The 10,392-nt window shown below is 37.2% G+C and overlaps 1 protein-coding gene across 2 annotated transcripts; it reads left to right on the plus strand.

Moving 5' to 3' along the window:
- Nucleotides 1-1,129: 1,129 nt before the first annotated feature.
- Nucleotides 1,130-9,375, plus strand: LOC137956667 (uncharacterized). 2 transcript variants are annotated; one of them, XM_068804245.1, is made up of 9 exons: nucleotides 1,130-1,436; nucleotides 1,791-2,252; nucleotides 4,903-4,956; nucleotides 5,090-7,002; nucleotides 7,667-7,936; nucleotides 8,067-8,147; nucleotides 8,700-8,811; nucleotides 8,891-8,957; nucleotides 9,063-9,375. In XM_068804245.1, exons 1-9 carry the CDS (start codon nucleotides 1,337-1,339, stop codon nucleotides 9,160-9,162), a joined length of 3,159 nt encoding a protein of 1,052 aa, XP_068660346.1. In that variant the 5' UTR covers nucleotides 1,130-1,336; the 3' UTR covers nucleotides 9,163-9,375. The 2 variants fall into 2 exon arrangements, with proteins under 2 accessions (XP_068660346.1, XP_068660347.1); XM_068804246.1 differs by having other exon boundaries at nucleotides 1,794-2,252.
- Nucleotides 9,376-10,392: the final 1,017 nt, after the last annotated feature.

Here is a 10,392-nt window from a genome sequence, read left to right on the forward strand (position 1 = left end):
TAAGGGTTACAAATTCTTAGTATATATATAAAGCATTGATTTCTTCTGCTTGGTGGGTCAGATCTCCTCCAATCATGTAGGGATAATTCCTATTTGATTTGAGGGGACTAGCTCTGTTGGTAATAATTAGGTGTAATGAACGGAGATACCAAAGAGGATTAGAGGGTCAGCCCTCCCCTCCCATTTTAAGGGGTGGGGAGGTGCCTCCATTATTTGAGAGAGAAAAAAGGTGCCAAAGGAGAGGGTTTCCCCCTCAATCATAGTTATTTATTTTTTAATTAAAATAAGTAATTTAAAAAAAATATTTTTTTACCCAAATTTATTGATTGTGTTTAAAATATAACATTTATTTAGTTGCACATTTGAAAATATGATATATAACAAAGTTGTATATAAAATTATACGTTATAGTTTTTGTTAAGAATGTATGCATGGTTGATCCAATACGAAAAATTACTTGGTGTAAAATATACGAAACAGTTCTGATAGTTGTTGATCATGATCAGACGGTTGATCCAATATGAAAAGTTATTTGGTGTAAAATATGCGAAACGGCTCTGATAATTGTTGATCATGATCAAACGGTTGAGATAACCGTTTCTTATATTTTGTACCAAATGATTTTTTGTATTAGATAAGTACATATTATCATATATTTAAATTGTGAGACTTGGGGTTCAGAATTGGGTTCAAATTGTGGATGGACAATGTGAACCCTAAGTTACAGACTTTGATTTAAATTTTATTAATTATGAATTAGGGTGACATTGTTATATAAAAACGACCAACTTTCATTGTTAGGGATGAGTCAAGCATTGTCCCTCCCTATTCCTTATGTTGTCAAGGGCTTCTACCCCGTGTGTGGGGGTGGGATTCCTTTCGAATTTGGGACCCCTCCCCTCCTATAACTCTCGATAAATGACAAGCCAGAGAAAAATGAGATTCAGAATATCAAAGAAAATAAGCCAATCATTTATATACACGTCATTCGTGGGTTAACGCCACAAGAAGTACAGGGTGGAGTTTTGCAATTCTTTTTAAATGATTTTCTTTTTTCGTTTTTTTCTTTTTTTCCTCCTCTAAGAGACCCTTCAGCGATGGTATCGCGAAGTTCCTCCCACGACTCTTCCACATACCCGCGTTTTTTTCCCTCCAAAAACGAAAACGATCTTTTCAGACGAATTCAGCGGCTCGTCGACCTGTGCTTGCGAGATCACTATTGTCTTCGCTACTCCTTCCTCCGTAGGGTTCTGCTTTTTATCTTCTATCCACATTATATTAGACAAAAACGTGGGTTTTATGCGTATCCATTGAATGTAGCGGGCTCTTGTTAAGGATGGGTATCGCGGATGAGAAGAACAGAAATGGTAAAACTGAAAATTCTCTTCTTGAGGCAGAGGGTGATACTCAGATCTTAGAGTGTGATTCTCCATCAGGTATTATTGTTTTTACATTCTTATCGTTTCTTGCTGTGTTTGTTCTTTTCGGTTTCTCTTGAGGAAAATTTTCAATAGAATAAAATCCTGACCTTTTATGGCCCCTGTACATGTCTGCATTCTGGGGCACCCGTTATTGTCTTTTATTTGTTGACTTAAAAAAAATTGTATCTTCTTTCAAATTAGCGGTGTTATGAAAAAAATGCCTGTAAGTGTGCTCTAACCGAAGACAACGTCTACGTTTCGTGATATTTGGGTGGTCTTCATTCTAGTCTGCAAGTGTTTGATGCTTTGCTCCTTTTCACACCTTGTGAACTTATTTTGTCTTGCTTTCTTTATGTAATGTCCTGCAAGTAGCGACGGAAGCCAACTTTCTGGACCCTGATGATCTTGGTACATTCCAAACTACCGTGCAATATAGTGAAACATTTCCACTTGATGATGGAGATCTTAAATTTGAAACTGAGTTGGTGGGTGAAGTCAATAATCTAGAAGGTGCTACCCAAGTCTTGGAAGATTTCGAGACTCAAGTGGTTGAAGATCTTGAGACCTATGCAGATGAGTGCAACCAAATAGTACCCATCGACTGTGACCAAGAAGAAACAGGAACAACTGAAGTGCTGAGTGCACGTGAAGAGGTTTCTGTTGATATGGCTGCCTCTTCTATAATGAAAGATTTTTATGACGGAACAAACATATGTGAGGAAGTCAGCTCGCTAGAAAGGTGTTCTATTTCTCCTCTTTGCTTGCATGAAGAAGAAAGAAAGAATTTTTTGGTGGATTCTGATGCATCAGCAGAGGAAGAGTACATTTCAGGTTAGCCTCAAATCTATCAAGGATCTTCATTAATTCAGTTATTTGTTTGAATCCTTTACCTTTTTCTGTTTAAGATTGTTAAATTGGGTCCAAGGCCTATTCCAAAATGACTAGTCAACTTAGGAAACTTCTTTCCCAACTAATAAATTCAAGATCTTTGTACTCACTAATCCATGTGGGACTATTCCTTAACACTCCCCCTCATGTGTAGACCATCTTTTGTGGCTCTACAAGTGAATAATTTAGGAGTAGGCAGTTTAGGTGTAGGCTCTCTTTTGTGGTTCTACAAGTGGATAGTTTTAGGTGTAGGTCATCTTTTGTGGCTCTACAAGTAGATAGTTTTTAGGTGCAGGCCCACATATGAGTACCTGCTCTGATACCATGTTAAATTGGGTCCTATGCCTATCCCAAAATGACTAATCAACTTAGGAAACCTCTTTCCCAACTAATAAATTCAAGATCTTTGTAGTCACTAATCCATGTGGGATTATTCCTTAACAAAGATCATTAAGCATGTTAAATACTTCCTGGTACTTATTGTAATCACTAATTTGTCAGCCATCAATTATTTTCAGTTCTATATGTAACCTTGATGATCAAATTGTGTGCATACGTAAGAGTCATGCAAGATGTTATTACTTGCCTTATCTGCAGTTTAGGTATTTCGCATGATTTTACACTGTAATTTATTCAAATGTCTTGGACATCGTACTCTAGCGTATTCAAGGTTAACTATTTACTTATGTCGGTGAAAGTTCAAGTAAAGAAATGGGCATAGAACCACTGATGACTCATTACAAGTTGTTGGATGCAACCTTGACTTGGCTCATGTCTTCCTATGTGTATAGACACTAAGCTTGTGTGTGCTGGATTGATTGGCCCAGCAATAGCAGAAATGGAAGAAGAATGAAAAGAGGAAGAGCGATCAAGAGGAAAAGAGAGAAGGGGAAAGAATGTGCACGACATAGAGAAAACTTACTCTGGTTTTTCTATTGCACATTCTGGTATTAAAAAACACACATACAATGATAGGTACAATAGATTACTTCTATTGAAACTATAATTCCTAGAATTAATCTTCCACTAAATAAGGACTCTACCAAAAATAGAAGCGCAACTCCTTTTTTTACTCCACAACTCCACGTTTCCTGTTTTGATCAAAACTTGACACCACCATGCCAGTATGACTCCTAACACATCTCCTCTATTGCAAATCCTAATAAGACTCCATAATTGCAATTTGCTTAGTGCACAACTTCTAACAGCCTCCTTGAGCTAAGCCCACTATACCAAGTTAACCATGCTGAGCATTTTCTTGAACTTTAGAAAAATTTCTGCCCTTAGTGGCTTGGTAAAATATCTGAATTTGCTCATCAATCTTGCAAAAACTCAAGCGCCAATTCCTCCTCTTTCTGTACATCTCTAATATATTGATACTTAATGTCTATACGCTGGTTCTTTCTATGAAACATTGGAATTTTGGATAATGCAATGGCTGATCTACTGTCAGACCTGACTGCTCTGGGTCTATTCTGCTTATTGTGCATCTCCATTAACAATTGTTGTAGCTATACTGCTTACGTGAATTTTACTTTCTTTGAAATTTATGATGGTGAATATACTCCTTCCAAGCCCCCACTCTCTCTCTCATTTCTTTTAAAAGTTTTATGCCTCCAAATGTTACAGTTATTTACCTTATAACTCTGTCTAGTTTAACAGTTGTCATGAATTAACGAATCTCCTATTTGGGTGAGGCACAGTGATTGTCTTGCAATGTTGCTTCTATACTGCAAGTGTATGTTGTTGCACAAAATATGTGTTAGGTATAATTAGAGAAGAGGATTCTCCTATCACAGTTGAAAAAAAGAAAAAAGAGAGAATAAGCAGAAACTAAAGAAGAGGATTTTCCCTTCCTTTTCTTTTGGAACTGGTCCTGTACAAAATAAAAGGGTGGAGTATTCTCAGAGTCGTCATTTGATATCTGAACCATAATTCTTCATCTCCATACGTGGCTGCAAGTTGATTTGGTGTCCTTGACTCTTTCTTTGTTCATTCTTGGTCTCATCATTATCTATATTCTGCACAACAGTTGCTATCCCATTATGACTACTATGAAAGAATGGGGTAGCTGCTGCAACCAGAACCAGACAATAAACTAATATAAAGATACCCCAGACTACCTTCAGATCTTTCATGAATTTGCATTAAGAAATTACCATTCAAAAAAAAAAAAATGCTTTAAGAAATTTAAGAGCCTATCCAACTTGTTTGAGAACCCTTCCATTGTCCAGTGGTTTTTAAATGTATCATTTTGTCTTTGTTATATAAGTTACAGTGGATCAGGGCTTTTATGAAGATGACTACACATATCCGAACTTGATGGTGTGCGAGGGGAATTTCCAGATTTTGATGAAAATGGTGAAACTAAAGTGTTTGTGGCCTCCCCTCTGCATCAGATGTTCTGTGGTTTCTGAATCTGCAAATTGGTACTCTTATAAGGAACTAAAAGCAATGATTATTTTATCCAGTTAAATAAGTAGCTTTTGAGCTTAGTAAATTGAGATTCAGTCTCTAAATGTTTGTTTGAAGTCTTAAAAGATCTTAGGTTCATGCCATTTTACTAACCATGTACAGCCATTGTTGTTCATAGGTGGACTTCAAACCTCTTCATTACAATGCAAAAAGTCACCAGGACAAAAAAAAGGTATGCAATTTCCGTGTTGTGGAATGTTGGTGAATTTTACATAAACTGGTGCTTATAAATGTTATCTGTATTGTTTTGTAATTTTTGGCGGTTCATAATGAAAGAGTTTGTCTACCCTTCATTGTTTATCTAGGATGCTCAAGAAAGAGCTTCACTTCAGTTCGTTCAGCATCACTACGGTTCTCTGGTCTTGCTGCTGCTCGAAGTATGACCCCTAAAAGTGCTAACACAGGCTCAAATCCTATTGAAGAAAATAATAAAACCCCTCCATGCGGTTTTAATACGGTTAACAATAATAATATGGTTATTAGTTCAAGGGGTGTGCCTCCTTTTTCTGGGACAGAGGGTGGCGAATTGGGGCAGGACAGTGAGGACAGATTTAGTGAAGATCCCAGAAATAGGACAAGAACTGGAACAGTCAGAAAACTCTTTGCCATGGACCCATCTGGAGAAATGGATGACACAGAAAGGGGTGATCATGATCTTGCAGGGTTGAGTTATGTGGATTCACAAGAACCAGGAGAACTTTCAAAAGCTAATGCGTTAAATATTGTGGATAAATATTTGAAAATTAATGACATTGAGTTATTTGAAGAAGGTGAACTTGTTAGGAGAGAATCTGTAAAGGGCAAATCGTCTCCAATGTCTGTATTAAAGGGCCGAGTAACTTTGGCTCAAAAGGCCAATCCTGGGGTCTCAGTTGTCGAGGCAGGAATCTTTGATTGGGTTGATAGTCATGAAGATGAAGGAGGAGGAGACTTCTTCACTAAACGAAAAGATGTTTTACTTGGAAGCAGAGATCACTTGCGCATATCAAAGACTGAGCCTAGAAAATCGAAACATCTGACTTTCAGAGGTAAAGGAGATTTTGGTTTAAATTTTGAAGAGAGAGAAGGAAATGACCCTCAAATTCATCAAAAGCTGGTAGGTTTAGTTTGTTCAGATTCGAGATTTGTATTGGACAGGTCAAGAAAAGGGGATAAAGTTCTGCCAACTGAAACAAAAGCAAAGAAGAGTATATCTAAGGTGCTAGATAAGCAATGTAGTGAAGATCCTATCTGTGATGTGGTTGGTTCACAGGCCACATATGTAGTTGGTTTTGATACGCAATTGGCTGCCGAAGCAATGGAGGCCTTATGTTGTGCCCCCTCTGCTGAGCACTGTGATGAAGACAGAAGGAACACTATTATAGATCAACGAAGGAAGACGATTTGTTCCAAACGGATAGTTAGGAAGAGGGCTTCACCAACTACTGATTTTGAAGGACGTATGAAACCGTCAAAGCAAAGGAAGATACATGATGCAATATCAAGCAACTCTAGATTGAAACATATGCAACTGGAACCTGCTGAAAAAACTAAAGCGAGGGGAATGCAAAAAGTGCACTTGACCAGATCAGCTGTAAAATCCTCCAAGTCTACTGGCGAAAATAGGAGGCAAGCTGATGGAGTGATCCACAATAAAGAGATGGCTACATGTCATGCTTCAGTGACATCAAATGAGACAACGGTACCAGCTGTGCGGCAGACCAGGCAATCTACAGCAAAAAATCAGGGGAAAAGGGGTAAAAATTCTCATATTAACTGTGGGAAGGATATTGGTTGCTTGATGGATGTCAGTATTGCAACCAATATATTGAAGATCCAAGATATGCAGACTATTGAGGCACAGGAAAAGAATGAGCAGCATACAAGCTTTCTGACCTCAAAAGCAGTGATCTATCCGAAAGGCAAGAGGACTCGTCGATCACTGAAAGACAGAAAAGATGAAAAGCAAAATGACCACACTGAGAGATCTCCAAAAGAAAAAGTCTCTAGTTCATCAAATGCAGTTTCACCCATTTGTACAAGTGATAATTCGACAAAACAATTGCATAAGCATGGTTTATCAAAATCACCTTTTCTGAGGGAACTCAACAGATTACATACTGATGAGGTAGGACCAGTTCCTGCATTTAAAGAAGTGCGGAGAAGGAGAGAAATGAGTAGCGTTTGTGTTTTGTTCAGCAATCACTTGGGAGGAGACATAATTAAGCAGCAGAAAAAGGTTTTCTTTTTTTCTCCCTCTCTCATTGATTGAATAAGCTTTTAGAGAGCACTGGCTAAAAAGTAATGATTCATAGATTCACACACACGAACTCAATGTTGCATCCTAACAGTCTAAACATCATGAAGAGAGACTTATGTGGCCTGTTGCTATAGACTTTGCAAGCATTGGCAGACCAAAAGATTTTGGTTCTTATTAAATTGGAATCCTATTTTTTGTCCACATAAATTACCAATTGCTAATGCTAGTTGATCAACATGACACTTCTCACCAAAAGCAATGATTATTACTGTTTTGTCTTATCTTACGACAGTACAAGTAAAGTAATATGGATGATCAAATTGTTAATGAGAACCATTCATCAAATTTGACTCTAATAAATGATCGTTACGAACTAAACATATGAGGATTTCTATTAAGAATAAAGAATTCATAAATAATAAGGAAGAGGTAGTAGCTCAAGCTTCAAGTGGAAGGGGAAAGAATTCCCCAAACTCTAGAGATTGATGGCAAATCCTGTCCTACTTTGAGTGGTACAAGGTGTGATTATCAAAATTCTGACCTAAATTTTTGCAAAACTGTTCGTAATCATTCCTCAACATTTATTACATTGCTTTTGCAGTGTATGCAAAATGTGGTGACAGAGAAAATTTGTTGTTTGTAGGTTTTAGCACGGCTGCGTGTTAAGGTCGCTTCCTCTCCTTCAGAGGCAACGCACTTCATTGCAGATGAATTTGTACGTACAAGAAACATGCTAGAAACTATGGCCCTAGGTAAACCAGTGGTGACTCACTTGTGGCTTGAGAGCTGTGCACAGGCCAGCTGTTATATTGATGAACAAAAGTACATTCTAAGAGATCAGAAAAAGGAAAGAGAAATTGGGTTCAACATGTCTGTTTCATTGGCCCGTGCACGTCAAGGTCCACTCTTACAGGTAATCAATATCATTTTCGAGCCAAGTACCAGAACTTGTATTGCTGATGATATGACAGCTCTAATCCTTGTTTAATCATTGGCTCAATCTCTTATCTGCTTTCATTCATGATTCTAAAACCTTGCTGCAGGGTAAAAAGGTTTTCATCACAACGAATGTGAAACCTAGCAGAGCCGTTGTTACAGCCTTGGTTTTAGCTGCTTGTGGACAGGCATTTCTCTCTCTCTCTCTGTCAGATATATACTTATATACACACACATATAGGGAAAATGGTATCTGGACTCAAGTCAAGTTTGGTGCACCCATTTTTTAATTTCACAATAACAATTAAAGGCTTAAATTTTAATTATTTTTATTTTATATAGTTTTTGTCTTATATATTATAGTTGATATTGATTTTAAACAAGTGTCTATTTTTTAGAATTTTATATGATAAAAGTGAAATAATGGCATCCTTGCAAATAAATTAGAATTAGCAGCAATTTTGTAAATAACTTCTCCTTTTAAAAAAGGAAAAAGTTGGGTGCAGCCACCCCTGGCTGGACTTGAGTCTAGCCTTCTTTCCCTTGTATATATATATATATATATAGCATACGAATTTATTAGAATGTGATATTAGTTCTATTCTCCACTTTAGGCATATTCAAGCTTTTCAATATAAAAAAGGAAATTATGTTTTTCATGAGAGTATTAGCTCCTGTTGTTCCTTCATGATATCATGTAAGAGTCCTTGAACAAGTTTTAACCAACGATGCTTTAGCAGGCTGTGGAAAGAATTGGAAGGTCTATAATGGCATGTGATAAAATGCCAGATGATCTTTTGGTTGTTTCATGTGAAGAAGATTATACCACATGTGTGACTCTTCTTGAGAAAGGTGAATATGGACTAATATCTTATTACTGCATGCGATCGGTGTCAGGCAACTAAAGTTGTGCACGACTTGAATTTTATAGGGGCAGAGGTGTATAGTTCAGAGTTGTTGCTAAATGGAATGGTCATTCAAAAGCTGGAGTACCACAGGTTCGTATCAATAAACTTGAAAACCTGAAACATGTTGCTGCAAAATATGGTTTTTAATCTTATTTAACACCTTTCTGTGTGTACTCCCTGTTTCATGGATACCAGGCATCGACTTTTTGTCGATCACGTTAAAAGAACTCGTTCTACTCTTTGGCTCAGGAATGAACAGGATCATCGGTTTCATCCCGTGGCTAAAAATACTTAAATTTTGCTGCAGTACATTTTTTTCTGCTTTTATTCCTTTTCTGTGTTTATGTCTGTTTATGATGGTCCTTTGCAAAGATATGTATAGGGTTTTCCAGTGCTTGCGGAAGATGTTCTTAGTGATTTTCTACTTGCCGGCTGAGTACAGGTTTACTTGTCAAACCATGATTTCTACATCTCGCAGGTTTACCTGCCAAAAAGTCTCTACAAGAAATGCATCTCAACTCTGCAAAATCTCTCCTATACAATTTCAATCTCAGTTTCTTTATTTGAACAAGTAGGAAGGTGAAAAAAGAAAAAAAAATTGTAATGAAAACTACTGTCCATTTTCACATGAAGAACTAAACAGGAAGCTCTTAATCACATATAATCTTGCTGGCTTTCTTCACAGCTGCTTTAGTTGATGCATACCTTGATAAAGATCGCTCTCTGACCCAAACCTTGAGTTAATGATTGTAGATTGGGAATGCCCATAAGCAAAACCTTGTGAATATCAGTTTCTTCTACCTGAATTATGAAGATTTCTCATGGGTAACAAAGTTATTTCTAGCAACTTGTGCAAAACAGTATGTAAACTAATCAACCTTTTTTTAAGTCTAATACAGCCTTTTTGATAGTCTTTGTAATAGGAAAGCAAGCTTGATGTGACTAAGTTACAAAGCACACTAATCATAAATTTCTTTTTTATTTGGGAAAGAGCCCAAAATACTTTGATAGTAAAAGAGTCCCAAATTGCCTCTATGAGTGGGGGAGATGAAAGGTGAAACATCCTCCAAATTGCCTCTATGAGTGGGGGACCGGGCGAAACTATTGTACTCATGGTGAAGTGAGTAAAAGGGAAGGAGAAAAAGAATGAAGGAAGAAGAGGGGAGGAGGAATACAAAGAGAGGGAGTCTTCCAAACATCATGAGTTTAAATACAAACCCAAAACCCCAGGGACATATCAAAATACCCTTGATGACCAAAATGAGCCTGGACAAATAAAATAATTATTTCTAAAGAATACAAAATATAAATAACTAAAATAACAACTAATTTGTATTAAATGCTTCACTTCCCAACCACAAAATGGTGAGTCTTGTTGTAGTCTGGTGTCTTCGAGTATAGACTCGCGTAATCGGCGGTACATGAGGGGCGTCCTCACCAACTTTCTTGGTTTGGGGAAAACTTGACTCTATCAAGTAAGACTTCTGATGATGCTGATAGTATTCCAATAAATCAACTCTTGGTA

The sequence above is a fragment of the Aristolochia californica genome, unplaced genomic scaffold, assembly GCF_029961685.1.
Source record: "Aristolochia californica isolate CCGP_79_NKW_82.1479 unplaced genomic scaffold, dmAriCali1.0.hap1 SCAF_2, whole genome shotgun sequence".
In the NCBI taxonomy this organism is placed as follows: Eukaryota; Viridiplantae; Streptophyta; class Magnoliopsida; order Piperales; family Aristolochiaceae; genus Aristolochia; species Aristolochia californica.

Excerpts from the sequence above, each read along its gene's own strand:
- LOC137956667 (XM_068804245.1), top strand. The coding sequence starts at position 1,337 with ATGGGTATCGCGGATGAGAAGAACAGAAATGGTAAAACTGAAAATTCT. Across the intron at positions 8,812-8,890 it reads TGTGACTCTTCTTGAGAAAG|GGGCAGAGGTGTATAGTTCA; the intron begins GTGAATATGGAC and ends TGAATTTTATAG. Across the intron at positions 8,958-9,062 it reads CAAAAGCTGGAGTACCACAG|GCATCGACTTTTTGTCGATC; the intron begins GTTCGTATCAAT and ends CATGGATACCAG.